General features: G+C 40.4%; 1 protein-coding gene across 1 annotated transcript in view; it reads left to right on the top strand.

Annotated features, from left to right (window-relative positions):
- PEX14 (peroxisomal biogenesis factor 14) overlaps positions 1–27102 on the top strand; it is a 79384-nt gene extending 52282 nt beyond the window's left edge. Inside the window, exons 4-9 of the mRNA XM_033007712.2 lie at positions 8775–8897; positions 15733–15818; positions 18352–18454; positions 19721–19818; positions 22941–23032; positions 25256–27102. Of these exons, the coding sequence (XP_032863603.1) occupies positions 8775–8897; positions 15733–15818; positions 18352–18454; positions 19721–19818; positions 22941–23032; positions 25256–25721 (968 nt within the window). The 3' untranslated portion in view covers positions 25722–27102. The remainder of the gene's footprint in view (positions 1–8774; positions 8898–15732; positions 15819–18351; positions 18455–19720; positions 19819–22940; positions 23033–25255) is intronic.
- The last annotated feature ends 368 nt before the right edge of the window (positions 27103–27470 follow it).

Below are 27470 nucleotides of genomic sequence, written 5' to 3'. Positions count from 1 at the left end.
GCCAAAGGCCAATCATTTTGTTGCTATTGCTCAACAAGGTGCTTAACAAAATATTTTTCTTTCACACAAAGTAAATGGATCTGAAGCACAAATGTTTTCTGACACTGCTGTTTTTAAGATTTGTGATAAGTTTTGGTAATTAAGTTTAGTTTCTAGGTTTTTGAAGTGCCATGTACCAAACTGTTCTACTTTTGGTAGTGAACTTGTAGAAGAAATTAATATCCTTTCACCTTTATAGAATGTTTTTTTGTTATAGTTCCCAATGAAATAGAAAGGAAATTTCATAGATCTGGTGGGTACTCTGGGTAAGTCAATTCATTTATGTGTGCAGTGTTTTTCTTTCCAACTTGTCTTTCCTTCACATAGACTGTTGAACGTTTTGAGTCTGACTGCCTTCTACTCTGTTTCTGCACAGTAACTGGCACAATACCTGCACAGTGAATGCCTTTTGGGGTCTCTAAGGAGTATTATAATACAAGTAATGAGGATCAGGAACCACCACCATGAGACTCGTTTCTCTGCAGGAATAACAGCAAGCATTTGCAGAGCACAGGTTGGGTATGCTTGGAAACTTACCCATTCAGTGTATCTAATACTTGTTTTCTCTGAATGCATAGTCTTATTTCTAGGAAGGTTGTCAGTTGTGGTAACAAATTATGACAACACTATGGTTACTAGAGTAGTGTCTCTTCATTATCTGGATCTTTTGCCCCATACAGTCTTCTTTTGAACAAATGGCAGAACTGTGATTATGTTCTATTGCTGATAAACTACCTTGGAATTGGCATCCTGGCATAGAGTCTTCAAAGCTCAAGCTAGATATTAATTTGAAATAATTTCAAATATGCAGAGGTTTTTGTTCTCTATGTAGTGTTCTCACATCATATACTGGCTGACTTGGATGTCCTGTGTTCCTGTGTTACAACACTGGCTTCCAGCTTAGTCACCTGCATTGTCTTTTCATCACTAGTGGTGCAGTTGACAGATGGACTTGTCCATATACCATTGTCCACTCAAAGGAGGATTTCTATCAGATACTGTTCTTCTGCTTGTATGATAATAGAAAGGAGAAGCTGGAGGCAAGAGGCCTGAAAATAGTACCCACAGATGGTGATGAAATAAAATTTCCCCCTATTTTTATAAGGAGATATTTTTTTATATGTATTACAGGTCTTGGGAAGAAGGTACCCAAGATTGAAGTTTTGCTGTGTTTTTGCATGTGCTTGTTTAGGAATTTAACTGGGCTTTGTAACAAACCTTCTGGTTCTGTAATTCAGGTTACTGAAGACTTCTGGACATGTCTTGTTTGATATAGAGTCGTGTTGCTGACTGCCTTTTTTCTAATTTGAACTTTTTGTGAAGCAAAAATTGTGCCTGTTGAATTATACTGTTTGTTACCTGAAGATTTGCTGTAGAATAATTTAAAAATGAGGCATTCGAATCCTGTTAAGGCTGTGATAGCACTGCATCTAATAGAACTTTTGTATTTTAGAATCCCGAGTCTGAGTCCCATTATCCAACCACTTTGTCCTGCATGTTGTTCCTTGTATTTTCCTCTTAGTACTTTGGCCCCTGAAATACACAGCTTAGTATTGGGAGCTTTTACTTAAGGTATCCCTTCCTTTTTTTCTATGTGGATCAGAAATAGCATACTTCATATAAGCAAGGAGCTTACTTTACATTAGAAGAGGAAGACCTGACCTCTCTTACTACAAGTGAAACTGTATTTTCCCTGCCTTGAAACTACCAGTGAAATACATTTTGCACTGACTTATAATGCTGTGATTTATGCTGTGATATGCTTTGTGATATTACTATGTCCTTTTGCCTTTGTATTTGATTTTTTCCCCTCTAATAAATTTTAGTGGGTATGTTGTCAGTGAATGGGGGTATTTACCCAAAATGCCCATAGAAGAATGAGGCATTCTCCCTGCAGTCTGCAGCCTCAGAGAAGGAATCCTGTGCATTTTTTTCCCCTCCCATTAATCTTACTGCATTTTTTTTTCTCTATATCTTTCCTCCTTGTTTTGAAATAGTATTAACAAGGGAGATATTCTTAAATAGAAAACTGGAAGGAAATATATTTCTCTTTCTCTCTCTCATGTGCATACACGTGTTACACACAAACATGAATGAGTGACCAGAAGCAACTTTTTCATTCTAGATTTTGAACTTCTCATATATAGAAAACTGACAAGAAAAGTTGTAGTACTTGTTCTTTTTTTTGCATTCCAAGACATGCTATGCAAGTTGCTTGCCCTTTCTCATTCAAAGTGAAAATACTTTGATCCAGTTTTCTGAAGACAATACTCATTTCATAAGAATATTTAATCAGTAGAAAATAGGGAGGATTTAGTTTGTTTGTTTAGTATTTAACCAAGTGAATAAGGCAGATTAGGGGAAGGGGGGGAGACTGGACCCATAAACAAGGTGATATATAATATTTTTTTTCGTTCTCCTTTTAAATAAATACCGATCAGCTTTATGTTCAGAGACAATAGGAGCCGTTGGCTTAAATTTGCAGTTTACTGTATTTATGGCTGTAATATCAAGGTGCTGCCGTCGTAATTTCATGCCCCAATGAGAAGAGCAAGGTCGAAGCAAATGCTTCCATCGGCATCTGCTAACACACTAACTCATAAACAAGGCCCGGCTGGATCAGGTGGCACGGAATAATACAGGCTAATGAAATACAGCACAGCTTTCCATTACTGTTAGTTTTTACAGTGTCGTCATTACGTGTAATTTATGTTTAAAAAATTCAATTTTATACAAGGCTCTGGGAAATAGGGGTCTGCAGGTCACCCAACGACTTTTAACGGCTCTGAGAGTCCTTATTGCACTCTACTGTTCCAACAAAATGTTAATAATAAATAAAAAAAAAATCCTCTTTTACTTTTTCTCTGGTTTGCATATCTTGCTCTGTCTTTTTAATTACAAGTGGCTAAGGAGAGTTTGGGGCTCTGGATGATGTCAGGAGTTATCCCCTTTACTGATGCTCCCAGAGGGGGGTTACTATCTGCTTGCTTTTCTTTTGTCTGTCTATCAATCACCTGGGGTCCTGTAAATGGAGTAAACACAGCTGAGGAGAGGGAGATACTTAACAACCTCTCTCCCAAACCCTCACCCTCTGACATTGCCCTCCTCTCCTCCATTACACTTCATTTTATTATAGACTCCAAAAAGCTTGGCCAGGAAGAGAAACTGCTGCCAGATTTATTTATTTATTTATATTTGTTATGCCAAAATACTTTTTTATTTTAACCTTTTCCTTCCTGGTTGGCTCACTGTAATTCTTAGCATTGTACTGTCAGTCAGGTTTTCCTTATTTTAGTGCTGTTCAACTGAGGATAGAGCATCTTTATGAGTTGATTGCTACTTAGTCACCCTGATGGGTTAAAGTATATAATGTTTCTTAAAGATTGCAATTGCATAATTAACAGTCTCACAGATGAATAAAGCTGTAAGAATTCAAAGCCCTTTCAGTAACTTTTCAAATTACTTTTATTTCTGCGTTTTTCGGCCTGACAGTTGAGACCAGTCATTTTCCCTTTGATGTTTGGGTTCCTTTACAGAAAGTTTGAGCTGGAAGTGCAGCAGCAGGATGTTTACATTCAAATACAGTGTCTTAATGTAAATGAAGGGTAAAAAAAAATCAGAGTGATGTTTCTGGGACCTTAGGTTTTGTTGAAATGTTGGGTTGGGCTCAGCCTCGTGAATGCCCCATCAACCAAGGTGTGCGAAAGAAAATGGATCAGGATACTGTGCCTTTTTGACCTCTCTGAAATGTGTTCAACTAAGCACAGAGTCGGATATAGGACAAACATTTGATAAAAGACTCACCCAGCACTGCATGTAACTGACTGAACAGGTGGAATCATTAGTCTGGATCGGATCCCAGAAGGTTTTTACGATGATTCTTTTTAAATGTGGCCATGTTCTTTCTGAGCAGAGTTGACTCAGTGGCTTCCAGGAACAGGAGCGTAATGTCGTTTCAGGGTGTCTACCAGTAGCTCTTCCTTTTAGTCATATGATACCATGCACCAACTTTGGGTAGTCATATACTTTGTTGTAGTTAAAACAAGTTGTCCAGTTCTATTCTCTTTTCTTTTTAATAGAAAGCGTGTGCATGTGTGATGAAAACAACAGATACCACCCCCTGGCCTGCACCCCTCCCCTGCCTTTTGTCCCTGCAAAAGGGTAGGTGTGATGATTGCTCCAGGGTGATCTGTCAGAGTGATAATAAAACTGGCTTTGGAAACCCAGAGAAAGAACTTAATTCTTTCCACCACCTTTCCCTATTATAGCAGAATTCTTAATTTATTCCTAACCAGAATTTTTTCCCTAAAACTAATGTTACCTTGAGGTTGTGGAAGTCTTGCGTGAGTTACTGGATTGAGCAATGCAAGGAGGAATATAATGAAGAAAAAAATATGCTCAGTGGATGGAATGGCAAAAAGGGTTGTCACTGAAATGTCAGAACCTGTGTCAGAGAAGAAGACAACTTTGTGGCTCATCTAGTTAAGCTCATGCAGGGGGTTTGCATCATAATTATTGCTACTGCATTTCATCCAGAAAATAAAGACGAATGGATTTATGGTAAAACAATGGATTGAGACTCACATCTCCTGAGTTTTATCTTCTGACTGTCAGAGGTTTGGTTCTGACCTTGGAACAGTTCTCATATCTGTATGTCTCACTTCTTCCTTGTCTGCAAAATGTGGATAATAGTACTCCTCAAAGTTCTCCTCCACTTCAGAGTGGTCATAAGAGGAACAGTATTTTGATGTACTTGAGGTCCTTATATTAAATAGTAATAGATATTCTAAAAAGGCCTTAACAGACAGTCAAGTCTTAAAAGTTCTTCAGCAAAGGAGCTTTTTATACAATACCCAAGGTGCAGGCAGCAAGAGATGTTTGTGACAACCCATTTTATTCTCTGACTTGCTCTGAGTCTGTGTTTGACTACAATTTACAGAAGCTGAGTGATCCCTGAAAATTGAGTGGCAGCAGTGACAATCACAAAAGAGGGTCAGCAAGAACCTTTGAGTGCAAAACAATCATGGGTGCTGGATTATTCAAATCAACACCCTGAAGCCAGAAAAGGAAAATTTAAGGCTTTGTGACAATTATGACTAATTCTTGGCAATGGCTGTGGTGGTGTAGAGGAATGAAATGGATGGTTGGGGGAAGGGAATAGGTTTGCATTCTGTAAGGCTACGAAGACAGTTTCCTTGCATCCTTCTCCTCAGCTCAGTCCTTGCTCAGTACCCTCTGCGGTTAGATTATTCCTTGCAGATAGCAATCAACTGGAAGGAAGTGTGTGTCTAATTTGCATGAGATTATTTAAAACAAAAAAAAAGGTCTGCATTAGTCAGGGTGATGGTAAACAACGCAAAGAGATGCCTTTTATAATATAGCCGTGGCTCAGCTTTCAAAGCCAAATATAATTCACTTACAATTGGCAGTTTCCTTTATTGTTCCTTTTAACCTTTTGCATTCTGCACGGTCTTGATCTTGCTGCAACTCCAGAAGAACTAAAATGTTTGTTTTTCCAAGTGTTGAGAAAGTGGATTTAGAGCAATTCTTCTGTTAAACTGGGGTGATTTTCTTGACGTACCTATTTGAGAGTAACATTAGACACAAAGCTTCAGTTTTCATGGCACTGCTTTTGGATCCAAGGGAAGTGGTATTATTTTGGGGTTGCCAGCTTGCTGTAAGATTAGAAGAATGAATGGACCGTGGATACTTTTTAATATAATTTAGTGATAAAAGGACTGTGATAAAATAAAACAAGGTGAGATATTGGAACAGATGACACTTTGATCTGGTTTAGAAATTCTCACTTTTTTGTGTAATTAATATATCTAGGTTGAATAATTTGGGGCATGAAACACTCATACTGTATGCATATATGTGCATAGGTGGTGAATCTGAAAATAATTTAGTCCAAAGGGAATTTTGATGACTTACTTATAATAGCCTGACTACAGTCTTAGAATATCTTGTACATTTTTGTTAATGTGTGTGAGAAATGACAACCATGAAGACAAGTATATTTCTGAATTCACAGGTGACTAGTTCAGGCTTACTCCATATATATGCTTAAGGAATCATCTCTGGGAGGTTATTCCCTTGATGCTTGGAAGCCAAGATGACAGGGCCTTAAAAACACCCTGTTCAGGTGAATAAAAAGGCAGTGTTCCAAGGTGATGGCACCTCCAGTCTTCTCCTCTGATAAGAAGGGATGTGGCTGTGATGTTCTTTTGTATAATGCCACTAGTACCATGAACAAGACCGCTTCACAGGGCTACAGAATAGTCCAGGGAAGTAGTAACAATTTTAATTTTCACTAGTTTGCACAGGATTCAAATGTGAACTCAAATGTGAGAGGTTTCCCATCATTCTATCATTCACATCAGCTTTTCCTTCACAGTACAGCAGGGTTTTAATGGAAACAGTGATACTTGAGTGTCCCTAGTAGGCAAGACCTGAATAATTCTAGAAGTGCATTTTATTTGCAAAAGATTTTAGTTTTTTTTTTTCTAAAACAGGATGAGAATAGAAGGGGCAGTATGGTTAGGAAACGGTAAGCATTGTTTCCTGCTCTTTTTGTAGAATGAATTAAGGATCCTCTATAAATTCCGTACATTTCTAAGTGTTACATATTACCAGATTTGCTGTCTTTGCATGGAGTAGAACAAAATACCTTATTCTAGTGGGAGCCATGTTTGCAGCCAGCAGATGATGTTGTCTCTATCTTTATGAAATTCCTTGGTTGCTAGTGATCTGCAGTGTTGGCATCTGTTTATACTTTCTCCTACATTGGATAATTAGGAGCTGGTTAAAACAGTTTCTTTCTGATTAGGACTTCTCTTTTTAACATGGATTAGACACCATAAATATCGCTTTTGTGACTAGAACAGTAGGCTGAGTTGTGTTCATGTGTCTTTTATTACTCTCACTGCAAGTCTCGTTCCATACTGTTATGTGTGGTTTTGTTTCTTTACTATTTGAGGCATGTGTCACATACAAGTAAAGGGGTGATTTTGTCAGATTACAAGACCAGAGATCAGGATCTTTGGATTTCTGATACTGTTTCTGACACTGACAGTATTCTGTTATGTTAGAAAAATCACCTAACTTCTCTGTGCATCAGTATCTGCACTGTAGAGTAGATAGAATAGTATCTCATGTACTCACAGGAACAGGGAAAAGGTCTGTTAATAGTTATAAAGCCTTGCGAATACCAGAAGCACTGTGTTAGTGCTTTGTGGTATTAAATAACAGTTCTGAGACAGGCTTGTGTATTTATTTCTGCCAGTATTGTTTGTGCTACAGATTAATCTGTCTAGACCCCCAAAATGCAGTGAAGTTTAACATCCTGAAAATAATTTCTCAAAACTTAGGTAATACACCCAGAAGCCTGGCCATTTTCTATATTATATCTCCCTGTAATGTTAAAAAGCTAAGTGTTTGAAAGAGTTACCAGCAATACTTTCTGGATCTTGAGAGGAGGTGATGGAGAGAAAGTATTCCCCGATTTTTCCTCCACTGCTCTCATATTCATACCGTTTTCCTCACTGTGCTCAGTCCTTGCAACAACTGTGTGAGAATCAAGCGGTCTGTCTCTTCTAAATCCCTTTCCTTAAATCACTATTTTCACTTCCAACCTTTTGGAATGTTTTTACATACATGCTGCAAGTATAGTAAAAGGTCCTGAATCACTTCACATGTTCCTCATAGCAGGGACACTGGCTTTCTACCTGCTTCTGTGCAGGAGAATAACGTAACAAATACTACACAGCTGTCCAGGCCCCACATCATGGTTGCCATCTGAGTACTAAATTCTTTTTCTAGAGGATGTTTTCTCCTGTTGGAAAAAATAATCCAGCTGTGCTTCCTTCTTCACAGATGCTGGTCATCGTCAATCCTTTAGCTGCTTTTCTTTTCCCCCTTGTTGGCCAAATCCTTTCCGTATGTTGTAGCCAATTACAAATGGTCATCCTGGCATTTCCTGATGGCAGGAGTGACTGCACCGACATGTACCATGTGTGCAGTGTTACTACAGCTCTGTGTGAAATAAAAACCAGGCTGCCCTAGGGCAATCTAATCATGCAGCAATAGGCCGGGGCAATGCTAAGCTGAAAGTTTGGGCTTGGCCTTGTTTTGATCTGTTTTGTTATAGTTTTATTTCCTCCTTACATTCTGTGTCCCATTCATACTAATCACAGTCAGTCCTGATTTTTTCTTTTTATTTCTGCATTTGTCATAAAATAAAGCAAATTATTCCCGTCTTCGGAAACGATCTAGACTAATTAGTCGTCTAACCCAATAATTAGTTTTTTGTTTCCCTGTCTGTTTTCATGCATTATTGTTAGTTTTTTCCCCTCTTTTTTTTTTTTACACCATTACAGATTAAAATGAGCCACATTTGCAGTTGATGGTATCTTTTTTTCGGGGGAAGAATGGAGAATTGCAATAGAAAGCTACTTCAAAAGCAGCAATAAACTCAAGGATAAATTAAGGAAATTGAATGAGCCACATTTGGAAGCAGTGTTGAGGCTAATATTCTGTCGCTTAAGGTTAAATTGCAACAGAGAAAGAGAGAGGGAGACATTCCAGTGAATCCAAAATTGGGGAGGCATTACTGCTCAAGTCAGCGCCAAAATTCTTTGCATCTTGAAAGGATTCTGCCTGGCTTGAGAATTTAATTATGCGTGCATCAAGTGGGTAAAGGTGCTAAAGTGATTTAATTTCCTCTGCTCCCCCAGGCCTGACAGATGAAGAAATTGATGTGGCCTTCCAGCAGTCGGGCACAAGCACGGAGGAGCCGCAGTCCCCTGGTCCTTCTGCACAGCTGGTGCCAACTCAGCCCGCTCACCCTGTGGTGTATAGTAAGTAACACTTTGAAAAACAGCAGGTCCTGTTGCTTTCTGCAGTGACTTCTGCAGCAATTTCACAAATTTCTTTGCCAGGTCCTAGATTTCAATGCCATACTTTTTGTCAGAATTGGACACCAAATGTTACTTTGAATGATCTTCATTCTTGTTGATGCAAGACCATATTACACATGGAAAATGAGATACAAATGATCACCATCTACAAACAAGTATCATATATACTAGCCTATGACACCCCTTGACCTGAGGGTGTGTAGCCAATACAAATCAGATTCTGACTTGAAAAAAGTCAACATAGGACTCAGTCTTCCCTTCTAAAACTTAAGGCCATGCTTCCCTTCATCAGTAGGGTTTTCTAGTATTTCGATCATCAATATATGATAGAGCTGATAGATTCTTAGATGGAAGGTGCTGTGAAAGTGCAACACTGTTACATCTTTAGTTATTGCAATAGTGGGCTCTGTTCAATAAACTGGTGGACATCATCACAGTTTTGTAATTTAGTTAGAGTACTTGTTTTCTTAACAAGTTGGGCAACTGACCAGTTCGTGGAATCATAGAATATCTAGAGTTGGAAGGGACCCATAAGGATCATGGAGTCCAACTCCTTGCAGGACTACCTAAAACTAAACCATATGACTAAGAGCGTCATCCAAACACTCCTTGAACTCTGACAGTTAATGCTTTGAACAGTTACTTGAAAGAGGTGTATTTTCAGCATGAACAGCAAGCTGGAATATAAAGTCTTCAGGACTTAGTCCGTGACTTCTCAAGGTCTGGCATAATGGACCCCCAGTATGAATGAGTTTTAAGAGTGCTGTCAGTTTACAAATAATAATAAACTGTTAATATGGATCCTTAATTTTAACAAACTTTCTGTCTTCAATCTTAAATAATCTGAGGGGTGACAGCAGAAGTTCTGTATAGATGGTGTGGATGTCATTGTATGATTTTGTGTACAAAATACACTCTTAAAGAATTTTTAAAGTCCCAACATAATCTGTGTAGACTCAAAATTTACATATATATTTGCATTTTAAAACAAACCTCGCAAAAAAGTATCTAAGCTCCAAACAATAAAAACCAAAGTACATACCATTAAAAATCCATCAAAAGAAGCTGTTCAGCTCACATGTGTCTCTGGCAGTTTGAAAATCACTTCACTTACCTGCCAAGTATTAAGAATAGGATTTTGATACTGTTCCTAAACAGCTCTAGGTCACATATTGACCAGTGTAACAGCCCAATTAGGGCTGTGTTTATTAGTTTATGGCATAGTTTTGCTATTGCTGGAGTACTAGACTTGCTTTCTGAGTTTTTAAATACTCTGGTTTGGCACAGTTTGAGAAGAAAAACATTTGTGATGGAGTTGGGCTCAGAACTGGAATATTTCTGACTGTTGTATTGGGTGTGCTGGTGAACTCCAGGCCTGAAGTCTGCCTCCTGGGCTAATACCTGTCTGTCATGTTTGCCAGAAGAGCAAAATCTGCTCTCTTGCTGAAGAAACAGTGCCAGATCCCTCTTAGTGCTACCCATTGCTCATTCAGCTAACTCTTATTACAACCCAATATTGGAAAGGTTAATCTTCCCTTATTTTATAGTGTTCCACTAATAGAAGTAGGGCAGGAAAGAAGTATGCAATTCAAACTGGGACATGTTATCATTGTTAACTCTTGCAGCTTTATCACTATTTGTTTATTTTTCCTTTTACTATTTTGGCTTTCCTCAAAGCACTAGCTTACAATTTCTTCTTACTAGGTAAGATCCTTAACTAATTACTTAAACATCAAAATGTTCCAAAGAGAAGTCTGAAAGTATCATTCTGTAATGCTCAGAAGCCAAAGGTGAATAAAAATACCACCAAAGTAAAGCTTTTTTTATGGGTTGTAATTGTATACTGGTGCTCTAGCTTTGTGATCTGACTGGTGCTTTTTAAATAATTTGAACCAAAAGATTTTGCCTGTGAGCCAGTCCTTTTTAGCAACCCCCAAAATCAGGGAAATGGTGACAACAGGTTCATTAGGTATTGTTCCTCCCCTCTCTAGCCATTCTTTGTAGACCTTCTATTTAAGCTTGACCTCTAAATGGATGTATAAAAAGAATAAATAGCTAAATATACATGGGATTCATTTGACCAAAATATTTATTTTCATTAGGTCTCATCTGTGCCCTATTCTAGTCCTTGACTGGTGTAGTTCTGGTGGTGTTAATGATGGATCCATCTTTGTGCCTTCCTGTTAAGTGCTTTCCATAGTATCAGAACTGCAAAAAGAATATGTGGATTATTCTAGAGCTGATGGATGAGACTGTGCAGTGGCTCAGTGCTCTCTCTAGGTGCCTTGTTTGCTGTAGGTTATTTCATCAGTTGGTTGCTAATCCTGTAATGAATATTTCTGAATGGGTCCAAATCTGCTCCAGGACAGTTGTTTCTGTGATAGTTTACTAAGTCAATTTATCTTTCACAGATTTGTCAGGGGTTGTCATGTACAGAGAAAGACAGATACTACTTTTTCTGTCTATCTGTTATGCTTATCTTCTTACAGAGAATTCATGACACTAGTGTTGGAATGTTTCAAGGTTTGAAGTTCAAAAGTATATATCTGAAGGACTAATGAGGTAGGTAGACTGCTGAATCTATAAGCTGACTCGTTGATGAGTACAACTGATGTTGGAAGAGCTTATACTGGAAAACATTATGAGCTATATTTGCCTTCCCCAAAGAAGATATCTGAGTTTCCTGTGAAGCGGCATCTGATCTGCTGGAGTTTAGGTCTTGAAGACTCTGAACCACTTTGTGTTTGATATTTTTAGTTCTTTTTAAGTTTTTTTTGGGGTAGTTTTGACAAAATCACAAATCTAGAGAGAAATAATTACCCCATACAGAGAAAAAAAGAGAAACAGTTGAGGAGGGTACTGTGCTGAAAAGAACTGGCTGGTGTCTTAAGAAACCTAATTTCCTCTCAGTCCCCCCTCCCCACAAGATGTTGCTGCTTCATTTTAAAAATTACATGAAAACTGTGGGTTATGAGTACAGAAGCTCAGGATGGCTTCAGAACCATCTCAAGAGTTTATTCAGCGGAAATAGAGCAAACAGATGAGTTGGGGATCTTGCCAGCAACTCCAGCATAAGATGTCCACTCTTGTGAGTCAGAGCAATAAATCCTAAACACACCTTTTGATTTTACTTGCTTTCTCTCCTGCTGTTGTCAACTCAGTATGTTCTAATTTTTAAAGTTGCAGGAAATAATTCATACCACTTAAATACTTCCTTTTGTACAATTGAACTGCTAGTGTAGATATTACTTAATGTTCTAATGCTTTGTTGGAAATAGCTGTTACCTATGTAAGTACTTTCTTCTTGAAGAGTTAATGAGAAAGCAGTATATTTGTAAGCCTTCAGAGTAGCATAGTTCTTGTATGCCAAACTCCTCCTGAAGTTGCTTTTAGAGAAACAATAATAACTTTTGGGAGGAAGAGACAACAATTAAGTTAAGTTTCTAGACAGCCTATTTTAGCTCAGTACCATCTCTACTACTTCTCCCCCTGTTCTGGAGGAGTAATTCCTTCCCTCCAGTTTGTACTTTTGCCAAGAGGTGTCAAAACTGCTTTAAAAAAAAGCTTAAAAAAAGCTTCAATTTGATTAATATAGAGAAACAAGACTTTGCCTGACTGATAATAAAACTGATAAATGACATTTGAATTACTTGTAGCAGTAATTTATTACATAAAATATCTTTTATTTGACATGCGATTAGTTGCTGGAAGCATCACTCAATCTGACTAGTTTAAACATGCTCTAAAATGAACCCCCAGTAAAAAAACAGGCCTGTCTGCTGTTGGCGTTATGAAATATACTAATCCAGCAATGAGGACAAAAATCTGACTTTAAATATTTAAATGATTAATTGGGTGTTTTTTTTTTTTTTTTTTTTTTTTTACCTTTCTGACCCTTATAATTATAAGCAAACTCATGGGAGTTTCTGAGCAAGGTGTGCAAAGCTGCATGTTTATCATCCAGGTATTGTCTGTGTTCTTCCCCATGGTATTTATGGTCTCCTTTTATGGGGTTTTGTGCAGATTTTACACCTGCTTAAAAATCAGCTCTGGTGACTATTTTTCTTGCCGTTTGGATCTTCTTCTCCCACCGCTGTGTCTTCATTATGTGGGAGGCTGTAGAATACAGACTGTTTTCTCTAACAATTAAAAATGGTAACTAGAATCCAAACTCTTTTTTTTTTCCCCAACTCCTTTCCATGGTTTCACTGTTTGCTCTTGGAAAGTCACCTCTTCGAGCCTCAGTTTCTACAGTTTTAAGTGTGGATACTAGTGAGGCTGACCTTACTTGGGTGCACAAGGCCTAATAACCTGATGTCAGGAAAGTTAATTCTGAGATGAATGGGGATCTTAAAAATAGTAAGTGTTTATTCTGAAAGTGCAATTTACAGTTGCTGCGATGAAAATTAAATATGCCTATAGAGAACACAGACTTACAGCTGAAGAAAATGTCTGTGTCCCTTCCAATTGCCTCTTGAGGGTCTCTCATGTAGAATGGTTTGTTACTTCCCCAGTGCCTAAACTGAAGAGTAACTGGGCTATTAGTGCTTTTGCATTTTCTATGAATGTATTCCAGTTTTACCAGCGCGGAAATTGAGGATATGCAAAGAAGTCAGTGCGAGCACTGAGGTTACAGCTGAGAAACTTCTAACCCTCCCTCCACCCCACGTTTCAGATTAGAGTATTACAGAGGAAAAGGAAGATTGAATGTGGATTTTAGGCAGAGCTGTGACATTCTTCATAACATTGTAAAGTTGATGTGGTCAATGCAGAGCCTTTACTGCGTCCCTCACTCACTTTTCCTCTCCACCCCCCTCACTTTTTTTTTGCCACAAGACAGAATTATTTCACACATCTCTAAAACGAGTAAAATGGCATTTCAGCTTCTTGTCTTTATAGACTCTCTGAACTTTAGGAAAGATCATTCTGGTCCCTTTTCATTAATAATGAAAACCAGGGGGCAATAAAATGTTCTTAGCTCAAGCATTACAGGAACGGAGGGAGAGATGAGTGAGGTGAAAGGGCAAAGCAGACAGGGTCCTACAGGTGCCTCTCCTTTCTGCTCAGAGGTGACTGCAGCCGGGAGGTGGTTAGGGAAAGCCAGTCAAGGACTGCCATGGATGGGGCACAGTTGGACCCACAGACCTTCTGAGATTCATTAACCCTTTACAACAGGCAGTTCAGCCTGGAACGAGTTATGTTGTCATAGAAGGACATTTTCAGTCACAAGTTCAGGGGAGAGAACTGGACAACCAAGAGACAGAAATGACAGTAGGAGCAGAGTAGGGAGTGGAAAGTGGGATGGATGACTGGGGTTTGCGGCAAGATTAGCCAGAGATCATTTTAAATCCTGACATGTACACAGCCAGTTACTGCAGTTTAGCTGACGTGTGTTAACTCATTAAGTTAAAAAGTTATGATAATTTGATCATGTGCTTAAAGCTCCAAAACTGCAACTGCAGCAACCCAAAATACTACTGGTGACACTATTGACCAATTCCGACAGAGCTGCTTTAATTTTTTCAGATTTCTAGCCAGTGGATAATTTGAGCTGTGTCCTAAAACGTAGCAAGAAGCTGTGAATGCCAGTATTTGAGAGTCAGTGCCTGCCTGTAGAGCCTGAGGGCTGGGATTGGGAGTAACTCTTGCAGTGAAATGCCTGTAGAAGATCTTGGCAACAAGAAAAATGGCACTAGGTGAACAAAGCAGAAAGGAGACCAAGCTTCCAGCCATTTCAGACAGTTGAGCCTCCCCTTGAAAACCTAAATTGGAACTTTGGAGAACAGAATGCATTTCTGAGACATTGTAGGTCACATGTAGATTTGGATCTGTCTGTTTGGAGACTGCACACCGGCCTCCACCTCATCAGTTCTGCCCACATCCTGCCACTGAACTTTAGGAAAGATCACTCTGCATCCTCTTTATTATTAAAGAAAACCGGGGGCAGTACAAGATTCGTTAAGGGAACTGCGAGGGAGGGGAAAGGATAAAGCTGGTGGAAAACTACAGGTATCTTCTGATTCTGCTTAAGGAGCACAGCATACCATATCTTTGCTTTGCTCTGTCGAGTCTCTAAGCTTCTGTGCAGAATTGTATGTTAAACATCTCAAGCTTTTATCTACTTCTTTACTTCTCTCTGTAGATATTTTATTGAATATTTTCTCTCTGCTGTTTATGTGTGCTTTAGTCCCTATTTGTAATTCAGACTTGAAAGACAGTGGATCCTTCACTATTGAAATGGTCAGTAATTGCTGACACAGTGTTCATAAACCCATTTATTGCCCTGATAGATTTCTCTTCTTTCTCAAAACACTTCTTTCTTTTTTTCTTCAGTCTTCGGGATCTCTGGCTCTGTCCCCATTTTCAAAAATTCTGATAGTGGAGAACAATTGGTATTCAGGTAATTAGTTAACCTTAGCTAGTACTAACACCACAGACAGTTGTCTGGGGCAAGTGCAGTAGGGTTTACAGTGTCTTCTGCAAGAAAAAAGGAAAGAGTAGGGCAAACCAGCTTGATGGAACTTTTTTAATTGCTGCTGCGATCATGCAAGGCCAATATCAATGCTAGAGGTCTGGACAGATGTTTCCCAGCGCCAGAAGCCTGCACACTACTGGAGGGACTACCAGAATCTTAATGCCCCCTGCTCAGTAAATCTATGCCTGCTAAGAAACAGCAAAACTGGCATTATTCATTCATCTTTTCTCTGATAAAATGGGTGTATGCAAATGTCACCTGCAGTTCTGACTGTGATTATTTCTTGATTTTGGCCTTTAGGTCCACCTGGCTCCAGATGGCGAGATTATGGGGCTTTGGCTATCATAATGGCAGGAATTGCTTTTGGATTTCACCAGCTCTACAAGGTAATATCTCACTCGCTAACCTTACACTGTATTCTGAGAGAATGATGTTATGCTGCTTATGTCCAAATTACCATGTTGGTTCCAAATTGGTGAAGCATCTCTATTCTTACTAGTACTACCATTGGTGTATTTGAGAAGTGTAGACACTTAACATGAAACTGCAAAGTCAAAAAGTTGCAAGCAACCAAAACTAGTTTTTAGCAGTGGATCTCAAACTGCTAGAAACAAGGTCATTTTCATCATGTATATGTCTTCTGGAATTTTTGAAGTTGGGGAAACTGAGCATAATTCAGTAAAGGGATTATCTCAGCACTGGCCAGCTGACATTACTGTCATAGCCCCAGTGTAATGATTTGTCCACTGGTGATCCTGCACTATGGGTAGGAAAGAATCTTCTTTGGCCAACCAAAATGTTGAAGAGAAGAACTTACAGGTCTACTATACATCCTGTAGTTCTACTCCAATGTGGTTAGAACAAGGTAGAGCAAGTGTGTGCCTGCTTGTGTATTGTTGAGACAGCAGCCCCTTCTTATTTTTTGTGCAATGTTTCTCCAATTGAACATTATTCTTTCACTCTGGATTTTCTGTCTAACAATGTGGTAAGTGATGTTAGATGATGTCTTTGGTAAACAATCGTATTCTGTGGCTACATAGAAAGACGTAAGTGGTTCAGGTCAACACAGCAGAGTGTAAAGAGCTTTGGTCCAGTAGAAGTTGAGTTTTATTTTTGAAAAAGGGACAGAGATGAAGACCTAACGAGAGGTTGATGGTTTTCATGTTTGTTATTTAATTTACAATTACTGTCTTGTTTAGTAAAATCTATTTTACAAATAAAAGTATTGGCCTTCTAGTTTCTAAAACTACTTTTGTTACCTGTTCTGTAATTATATGGGCCAAGCAACATGTTCCACCTCTTCAAGTAGAGTTACATGACTTATGAGAATGGCTTTTTATTGAGATATTTTGTCCCTATGTTTTTATATTAAAGTAGTGATGCTAACCTTACTGATCTTTTAATTCTTGCAAAGAATGGTGGAGCTGAGAAGTGTCCAGAGATGTTAAAGCAACAGCTGCTGGACCTTACAGACCTGAACATTTTGCTGTTACTAAATGGCACATATTTAACACATATCGATGATTTACATAAATCTTTTGGCATGTCACTGATGCTGTTAATATATCCTACTGCCGTATTCTTTGTTTACAGACCTTGCTGTGCTGTCTATCCAAACCTCATAAGGCCTATTGTGTGCCCAGCAGAGACCCATTTTCTTTTATAGGAGTAAGACAACTTTGGAAACAATGGATGAATTCCCTTTGCCCTTCATGGGATTTTGAGGGAGTTTGCAAATAGTGATTTTTATATGAAAGATATGACGACAGAATACAACATAGTTGTCTGTGTGTGTTCTGTGAAGATTGAGAAAGAACTGTTCTTGAAAGTCATCAAAAGCTATTTGCTTTTCATAATGTCTGAGTGTAAGCATGTACATGTGCTTTGTGAGGGTAAGAGCTGTGTACAGCAACACTGAAATTTTAAACCAGTGCTATTAAGTGTAAAAGAAGTCGGTCCCACACGTCAGTTTGGATAATCAGCTCTGTCTCAAAAACAGTTCTGTACGTATACCCCTGCAGTGGGTGTACATGGATCAAAAGCCAGGATGAAAAAGAATTGATAGGCACTCTCAGGGCTATTTCCACAGCCTTGACCATCCTTTTCTCACGTTTTTTTCACCTGCCACATTGTGCTCGGATATGCCCTTGTTAAAGTGCATATTCAGTTCATAGGAGCAGTGCTGCAGATGGATCTGTGGTAGTTAGACGAGAGTTGTGACCTATTAGATCCAGTCCATCCTCTGCAAAGGCAGAATGAGGTAGATTCCATGGCTGTGTACGGTGTCACTGAACTGCTTCCCATCCTGTACGAGCTTGGCTCACTCTCACTTCCTTTATCCCTGGTTCTTTCGTTCTTTCCTACTGTTGTTAACTCTGTTCCATTTCTTTTCTCTTCCCATGCTCCAGATCTCTGCTTTTCCCTCCATGACTCGTAACCTTCCCCTGCCAAGGTTCAAAAGATTTAATGATACCTCTCGTTTCCTGGTTTGTGCTTCCTCTGGCATTTCCTGGGCCTTTCTTCCCACTTGTGCATTTCTTGCCTTGTGGGTGCAGCTCAGGTGTTGTGACACCTCAGTGTGTTCACATTTGAGAGCGTGTGATCTGAGATTGTACTCCAGAAGTGATGGATATTTCTCTGGACTGAGAGCTGTCCCAAGAAACCTTAAATGGAGTTAGGAACTATTTTTTAGCACCCCCAAAAATCTAACCACAGAACTCATATCTTCTCTTCTGCAATTTCTTTTAACACCTACTGTAGAGGGAATTTCTTTTCTCAGCCACGTGTGTGGATAAATGATCACTGGCTCTGTAATAAAGGCTGAAGTTTGGGTGGTGGGCTTTGAGGATGTTTCAGGTAGACTAGAAGGACCGCTTTGCATATCCCTATTTCCTAAGAAAGTTTCTGTACTCCATGCAGAAATACCTGCTTCCTCTCATCATGGGAGGCAAAGAAGACAGGAAACAACTTCAGAGGATTGAGTCAAACATTTCTGAGATGAGTGGCAGTGTGACACAGACAGGTAAAGATTAATGACTCCATCAATTCACCCCTCAAAGCCTTTCTCCTTGTATCCTCCATTCTGCCAAGACTCCCACCCTTTTCTTTCCCTCCATCTCCACTTTATGTGGTGACTTCATTTATCTGCTCTGAGAATCTGTTCACATTTGCAAATGAAGCCGCCGTCATTTCGGTTTAATTTGAAATTGCTTGTTTACTGTCGGCGCGGCCTCAATTAATTATGTTTTTACGGAAAGGCTCCCAACCTCAGAATATTAATAAGGGGAATAAAATGACAGCCTTTCGGAGGGCTGTAAAGTTCATTTTTAATTTCTGCTTCTCTGATGTTTTCAGGGGGTTTTTTTTGGTGTTTTCCCCCCACCTTCCATCTGAAAATCCGAGAAAGGGTCAGGAGAGTCTGTAATTACTGTGCCTCCCTGACCTTAGCCACCTTCTCTGTTATTGACTCTATAGGGTGTCTGTTCATTACCCAATGCCCTAATGATGGTCTGGATTAGCTGTTACCTGTCACACCAATAGAGTTTTTAATTTTATTTTATTTTATCAGCTTGTTTACTGCCTGGAAGCTTTGGATAAAGTACCAAAGTAGAAAAAGTTCTCTGACAGCTGGAGTTGGAGTCCAGCAGAAGTTCCTCAGTGTTTGCTGAGGTGTAGGAGGCGAATACAGGGTGTTCTCTTGAAATAAAAGGGGAAAAGTGCAAAGTGTGTTCATTTGGTGGGATGGAAAAAAGCATGATTTTCAGCAGTAAGTTTGTTAAAGATGTTGGGGTTGAAGGAACTGGTGGGTTGAGAGTGGGAAGATGCTAATTACACTTTTTAGTGGAGGGTGAGAAGAAAAGCATCTTTCATTTCTCATGATACCCTAAGGTCAATACTGAGACCAGCCTCTTCCCAGATTGGAGCTAGCCTCAGTGTTTGCCTGCGTGAGGCCCGAGATAGATGAATGATACAAACATTGTATAAGTTCAGGGAGATGTACAAATCATAAACCAATATAATTAGAAGGGAGAGGTTTTGGACGGATATACTGTGGGCTATAGACATCTATACAATGGAAAGATAAACTAGAAATACTGGAGGTTAGATGCAGTGCAGGTAGATTACCCATAGTGCAGATAAATCATATGGATTAAAGTGAACAGGCGGGCGTAGATAAATTAAATATAGTAGGAATAGAGGCATCTTTGTAGCTAGACAGCAGGAAGGACGTGAGTGCATATATGTGCATGTATCTCAGTTTAACACACTCCTGCTTTTTCCCTCATAGTGACTCAGTTACAGACAACTTTAGCAGCTGTTCAGGAACTGCTAATCCAGCAACAACAGAAAATCCAGGAGCTCACCCAAGAACTGGCTGCTTCTAAGGTATCTACTTCCAACTCTCCACCTTTAGAACATCACTGTTGTCTCTGGAACATGCATGGCTTCTTTTGTGGGCACATGGAAAGCACCTTGATAGGTTCACAATCCTGCCTTCAGCTCTGTCATATACCTAGCCAGTTTCTCTGCATCTGACTTCACCATAGGCACTCTGTTTAAAGCACTGGATATTAACTGGGTACTTAGTAAAATATGTCTAACCCCTGAGAGGGCTTTGCTGTATAGCTTTGTGGGCAGCCTGTGTATCTGAGGGCTCAGATCTGTTCTCAGCTCTGTATCTTCTGCATTGCATTTGAGATGAAATAATTGTGCTGTTAGTCCACTGACCAAAAGAGGTAAAGGCCCATTGTGCACAAGTTTTATTTGAGTGTAATATGTAATTTTGCATGTTTATATTTCTCCTGTATCCTTGTGCTTTGTCAAAACAATGACTTAATCCTGTTCAGCCCAGCAAACACTCGAAGTACTATATTTAAGTCATTTGTTCAGATCTGGGCCGGGCAATGGCTGAACATTCTTACTATTTGGTTTCTTGTTTCAGCGATTTTGGTCATCTCAGTGTAACAGGTGGCCCCATCACAACCACATTAGTGACACACAATGGCCCGTTCCCCTTGTCTCCTGACTTGACCCTGGCAATAAAGCCATGGGTTCTGACTAGTTTGTGTTGTTACATGTGTAACTACAAATAACCACTTTTAACCAAAATTGGTTTATTTTTGGCAATGAGAATTAGTTCTCTTTGTCTCCAAAGTACTTTGCAGCCATTGGCCTAAGTATTCTATCAGCCAGTAAGTGTTGGTTACATGTGAGGTGGGATGGATTTGAACCAGTCACATAGAGATGTCTTCCTTTCACTCACGAACTTGTGATTATTCAGGGCCCCATCATCTTGCAGTATTCTCTGTACAGGGAGAGATTTTTGTTTTTATTGTGAAATCCCTTAGACAATGCTTACAGCCTTTTACCTATAGCATGAACAGTTGTCTTCTCCCCATACCTATACTTTAATCTCATACAAACCCTTTGATGGTGTGTAACTGGTGGGCCACAGCTGACTATGCAGTGTGCACGCTGTACAGTAGGAATCCCTCAGTGGCACAGCTGTAAACCCAACCATGAAAGCCAGTTTATGGTCACAACACTCTACTTCAATTTTCCTTGGGAACTGTGGCCTGTCAGTGGCCTGGAGCCAGTCCGGAAATTGGAAAACTGTTTTCAGGTCTTAAGTGTTAAGATTAAGACCACATGTTGAGCTTTGAGAAGGAAAAAGGGCATAAGAGTCTTGGTGGTTTAGAGAGTCTTGAAGAAATTTTTCCTCCCCCCTCTCTACCCCCTGCACTGAAATGGTAGCACACATTGTTATGATATCTAAACCTCATGTGTACAAAGAAAAACTTGGGCAACCCCACAAACCAAGGAATAAAAGCTGTGTTTTCTCAGCTGTAATGTAAGTTTTTATATCTGCTTTTCAAACTCCTACTGGCATGCTGTAAAAAATTAAAAAGAGGGACTTTAAGTAATTAAAAAACGTACATAAAAATTCAAGGCTTGAATTTTCTACAACTGTTTTTTAAAGAGACTGGCTAAAAAGCCCCAGATGTCAGATTTTATTTCTAAATCCTAGGCATCTGGCACCATATGTGTTTTGGAAATTTGAGTCCTTTGCAGGCCAGTGAGTGGAAATCACTCCCTTGTTAATGTGCTGCTGTAGCTTTCAAGGTCTTGGAAAGCCAGAACAGTGGCTCCTGGATTCTTGCTGTCTGAGGGCTGGGAGTGTGAATCCCAAGGGATCGCATCTGTGTATATCACAGCTACTACAGACTGAGCCTCTCCCAGCCCACTGGGTTCACAGCCCAGAAGTCACTGTGAGGAGTGCTGGCTGTGAAGGTGTTCAGGGTTACTCAGCACTAGCTGAAGTCTGTTTAAAGAATAAGTGGGAACAACCAGTTCTGGCTACATCTAGTAGGAACTGCTGAGGAGGAGTTTTATGTTATTCCAGTCCTGGCTTCCTTTGTCACAGGATTTATTAGGAGTATCTCTGGAGCAATGCTCACAAATGGGTTCATTCCTAATGGCTTTTAGCAGAAATTACTATGGGAAGTGCTAGACACGAGTGTTCTTTGGTCCCATATGCAGCCCATTGCTACAGGAGTCACCAGAGTGATAGGATGGGTTAACTATAGGCCATGATCTGCCTTTTAGAATGTTCCTCCCATTTCTCAAGTTCCCAAAAGGGTTAAAAGAAAGATTGCCAAAAGTAGTATCTGCAGCATGTTCTCCTCACTTGTTACCTTACTCTAATTTCTGTGTGATATCCCATAGCAATTCTGATGCAGTGCTGACAGCAGCTGTACCAGGCTTCCATGAGTTACTTATCATCTTTCCCCACCAAGTTGCATTCGTTGCCTTGAAATATAAAAGAGACAGTGCCTAGTCCAGCTGCTTCCTGGAGATACAATCTGGTAACTCAAGCATAGCTCTAATTCTTCAGATCTAGTAGGGAAAATTTTTGCAACTTTCAAGCATCAATTTATCATCCCACTTCTAAACACCACAGAGTGCAGATAATCGATTCTTTATTTCGTGATTTAGGAGAAGTGAACAAATGGGTTTAAAATAGTTGTTAATATATAATATTTGAATCTGTTGCCTCAGCTAAGTGCAGTCACAGGAGAGAGTAAAGGACCTGATTCAGTGCAACTCCCACTGCCTTTCAGATCCTAGTTCTAGTTGTTTGTCTGTAGAAATCATTCATTAGGTCAGTGTCAAATGATTTTGTTTACCTCCTTTTGTATAGCTCTCTGATATGTTGGTGGAAAACAGCCTATGTAGACATAGCTTTGTCTGAATTCTCAGAAGTACTGGCCACCTCCTAATCGAAAAAGAAAGGTCCCCTTCAGATGTTTCAGCAATGGTTGTGCATGATATGTTGGAGACAAGATTAATTAGTCCCCCAAATGGAAAGCAAGTATTTGAATAGTCTTAGCACCTTGGGACAATTACTATTTCTGAACATCTTGGGGATCCATTCAGATCCTTCTGTATTGTGGAAGTTGTTTTGCTCAGCTCTGAGAGATTTTAGTTTATTTTTTTTCATGTTCTAGGCCACCACTTCCACCAACTGGATTCTGGAGTCGCAGAATATTAATGAATTGAAATCTGAGATCTACTCCTTAAAAGGACTTCTCCTCAACAGGTATGGATGGAATATGTGAGCAGATTATTGTGTGGGGACAGGGTTGCTTTCTGGGATTCTCTCAGTCACGGAGAGGAAAGGCATTTCCAACAGGAACTAACTCTATGTCCTGTTATTGCTATTTTAGTAATATGACTTTGCACTCCACTATCACTTTCTATTTGCAGGTCTCAAAATGCTTTTCAAACTTGCCTTAAATCACAGAGCACTTTAGGTAATTAATAAGATTTTTCATTTTTTTTTTTTTACGGTAGAGGCATTCTCTGCCATTCACCACAGTCAGGATGCCTTCCACCTAGTCTGAGGTATTGTCTGCATCTGCACCTGCATTCTGCTACAGAGAGTCATTTCTGGACACAGTTCAGCTGACCTGTTCATTGTTAGGGCATAATCAGGATGAAAAGAATCGCACTTCAGCAGAGCCTGTTTCTCTTGATGAGCTAGCTCAGGTATAGACATCTTATAATGTAGTAGATGTCTGGAATGAGGTGATAGAAATCCCAGTCGGTGGGACAGACATAAGAACAGTGATCAGTTCTCAGTTCTTGAGGAAATTCTTTTTTTCCAGGTACATTACTTAAGAGTTTATCTAGCTTTTCAGCTATTGATTTTTTCACTCTGATATGACTCCCTTGTCTCCATGCAACGGAGTCTTCTCAAGTCATCTGTTTCCTAAGAGATGGACTTCAAAGATCAGTCTAAGATTGGACTAGACATGTTCTGGATCTCCGCAAGTGGGCTTTTCAGAAGTCTGAAAAGTGTATTGTCTTTAATATCCTTTTAAATGCCTGTTACCCATCCCATTTCTCCCAGGAATCACAGTAGAAAGCTTTGGAGGATTGAGGACCCATAATAAGCTACTCTGTTAAGTTGGGTCATACTAGCATCACTGCTGGGGAGAGAGCATTACTTAATAACACTTCTTCAGCTATGGGAAAGTTGCAGCTGGGAGATAAGCACTTTTTGGAAAAAATAAAAATTTTGTGGGGGGTTGTTTTTTTACAAAAAGGCAAATGTTTCTGCAGCGAGGAGGCAGCAGCAGCACTGGAGCCAAGAAAGTCTCCTGATTGAGTTTGTTGATTGCATTTATGATACTGGTTAAATAATGCAGACATTAGCTTATTGCACTCACAGGAGATGGAGGTTAGATCAGCAGAGTTCTCTGATGGCTGGCAGTGGCAGTAGGAAGAGGGAGGTTAGAGCAGCTACTGTTCCTAGTTCAGTCTGAGAAAATGTAATCTGCTGCATTTGAGCACTCGCTGTAGGAGAGCGGTCAGCTTTTGTCTGCTCTGGTCTTGTTCGTGGCACTAGCCAGCTCAACTGAGAGGCATGAGGATTCCCTGCCACACAGCATCCTTTTCAGAGCCTGATCTGATACCTCTTCATACTCCCACTTTCACATACGCAAGCAAGGATGCATGGGGAGTACTAGATCAGACATGGTTTTTTGCTTTGCTCTTCATGATGGATGACTTTCTCAGGGCACCAGTGCTCCCCACTGCACTTACATTTGTCCTGTTTGGTACTTGGATTCTTCTGTTAGGGCTGGGCTTTAACCTGCCACTACCAGATCCGTAAAGCCCACCTGGAAGGGACTCGAGGACAGAGCAGCCAGCTTTCTCAGCTGGTGCAAGCTAGTATGACTCCATTCAAGTCAGAGAAGCTGAACCAGTTTGTGGCAGCCAGGACCTGGCCCAAACATGTCAAGTGCATGCTGGGACTAGGAGATAGGCTCTGGATTGTAATGAGCCAGGATGCAATAGCTGTGTATCACAGTGGAGGCAAGAACCAGGTGGTGAAATTCCTTGGCTCAGGCACAAGGACCTGGTGTGTCTGACTTCTTACTCCAGTGGAAATTTTCTTTACCAATTAATTAGTGATTGCTTTATAAATGGGCACCGTGTCTTTTCACAGGCAACATTCGTGAGTGCTAGCTTACTCTGTGAAATTGGCCAAACCAGATCATTTTAGTACTTCAGATTGCCCAGCTGTGATATTCTCCTTGTGTGCAGGCTCAATTACTGGGTAAAGCACTTTGAGATTCTGGCTGAAGAAGTGAAGTGGCCTTGGTTTTGTTCATTTATAGCAGAGGAGGCTTGCAGTTTCAGTCCTGCTTTACATGACTTCCCCAGTACAAATACCATTCTCTCTAATAATAACCCCTCAGTGTTTTTAATAAAAGCCCCTTTCTCTCCTTTTCTTCCCCTCTTCCCCTCCCCCAAGGAGGCAGTTCCCTCCCTCCCCTTCAGCTCCTAAGATCCCGTCATGGCAGATCCCAGTGAAGCCAAGCTCACCCTCCAACCCTGTTGTTGCCAACCATAATAGCAGCAGTGACATCTCACCCGTCAGCAACGAGTCTACCACCTCATCACCAGTCAAGGAGAACCACAGCCCTGAGGGTTCGAAGGTCAGCTGCCATCTGCTGAGTACGGAGGAGGGCAACAAGGCAGTGATTGACGTCAAGAGCCAAGTGCGGATGGAGGTGCAGGGTGAGGAGGAGAAAAGGGAAACCAAAAGGAACGAAGAGGAGGAAGAGGACGATGAGGATGATGATGTTAGCCATGTGGATGAGGAGGAATGTCTGGGTGTCCAGACTGAGGACCGGCGAGGAGGGGATGGTCAGATTAATGAGCAAGTGGAAAAGCTACGAAGACCTGAGGGGGCCAGCAATGAGAATGAGATTGACTAAGGCACCCTGGCTTCTGCTGCTGCTGTACATCCTCCCTAGCCTCCTGCACTGTCCCCGGTGCCTCTCCCATTTTGTGGAGAGAAGCGCCACCATCCCGTCCAGTGATTCTCCCATGATTGACCTTGAGCAGGGTCATGATTGCCCAGTGAACAAGGTGGGCCCTGCTTCACTGCAGGGCTTTGCAGTGTTGCAGTGGCTTCTTCTCCCCTCCCAAACCTACTTTTTCCCCATGAGCTGGGGTCACTGCCTAGGCTGGAAGACCAATCGCCTTATCATGCACCACAGCTACAGAATAAGTCCTCTTACAAAAATACCATCTCTCCTGAAACAGCCAGCCTCTTTGCTGCATCCTACAGTCCTTCTATCCAATTTCAGAAGCCAATCTGTCCTGAGCTCTTTGATTTCACAAGCCTTTAAACCCCACATAAGGCCCGAACCAGTTCTCTGGGTCCCAAAAATAACCCTCTGTTTTATTTCTCAAACCACTTGATATTCTGTTGCCAAAAAAGGAACGTTTTTAACCCCTAATTCCTCACCAGATCTCAGTCTTGGCTCTTCCAAGCCTTATGTTAAACCTCAAATTCCTGAAACTACCTAGCATCTAAAAACACTAAATTTCTGTGGGGTCCAAAGAACACTATTTCTACCCCACAGGCATACACTCATCAAAGTGGCCTCTTGCTAGGGACCAAGTCCAGGTTTCATGGCCACAATAAGATCCATGAGAACAGGTGGCTTCGTTACTGATTGCTCCCCAGTAAAAGAAGGCTTTAAAAGAAGTTGATTCCACTCATCCCAATTATTACCCTTCCTCCTCTAAAGACTAGGAGCTCACATCAGTTTTTGACATCTTACATTTTATTTATAGCTACCCTGAATGAACAAATGAGGTGATATCAGATGCTGAAATAGTTGGTTAATTCTGAATCTTTACAATGGTTTTTAGCCTGTTTTTCCTCCCTAAATGAGGAGAAAACCTATCTTAAATGTTCAACTGAGACCTGTAGCTACCCAGTGACAGGCATCTGCTTCAGCAAAGCAGTCTTTACAGAAGAGAGAACAGTTCCAGCTCTGAGGTTAACCACTGGCCCTATTTGCCCAGTCCAGCCTTTTTTTGCCCCATTGGGGCTATACACAAAACGGTGAATTTTGAAACCTCTCATTTGCAGCATTGTGTTCTCAGCTGGTAAAATGGTGGTGTCCAGTTATATTATTCACTGCATCAGAGCCTCTTAGCAGAGCAATTCTTGTAACAACTGAGTCTCACTGTCCTCACCAAACAAGTGTGCTCGTCTGTGTGATCATGTATAGATTTCAAATATAAAATACGATTGTATATAATTGTAATAAATATGAGTTACCACTATTTAACACCAGGCTATTACTGGATTACTGTGGCTTTTATTTTGGGGAGAAATATGCATGCAGGGTGGTAAAGGGAGGGGCAGGAATTATTGCAGAAATTCAGTGCTTACAAAATGTTTTCTGAAGGACATTTATGGTTGATTTTCTGACTGCTCCAATACTAGGTTGTATCAGCAGGAGGCAGTGTAGAGAATGGTGTCAATGCAATATAAGCTACACTATAAATAGCTCCATCAACACTGTAATGCTAGGTTGCCTCCGATGTTGCAGAGTGCGAGATGAATCTGTCATCTGGTGAGTAAAATGCAGCTATTCTGGCTGCTCTCCTCCCAGCGGGGAGGGTCTGCGGGGTGCAGGATGCCCAGCCTGCTCCGTTCCACCCCG

Source organism: Tyto alba, unplaced genomic scaffold (genome assembly GCF_018691265.1).
Source record: "Tyto alba isolate M040663 unplaced genomic scaffold, T.alba_DEE_v4.0 Super-Scaffold_20000042, whole genome shotgun sequence".
Classification (NCBI taxonomy): Eukaryota; Metazoa; Chordata; class Aves; order Strigiformes; family Tytonidae; genus Tyto; species Tyto alba.
The sequence above is the reverse complement of the archived record's forward strand: the minus strand, read 5'-3'. Positions and strand labels throughout refer to the sequence as shown.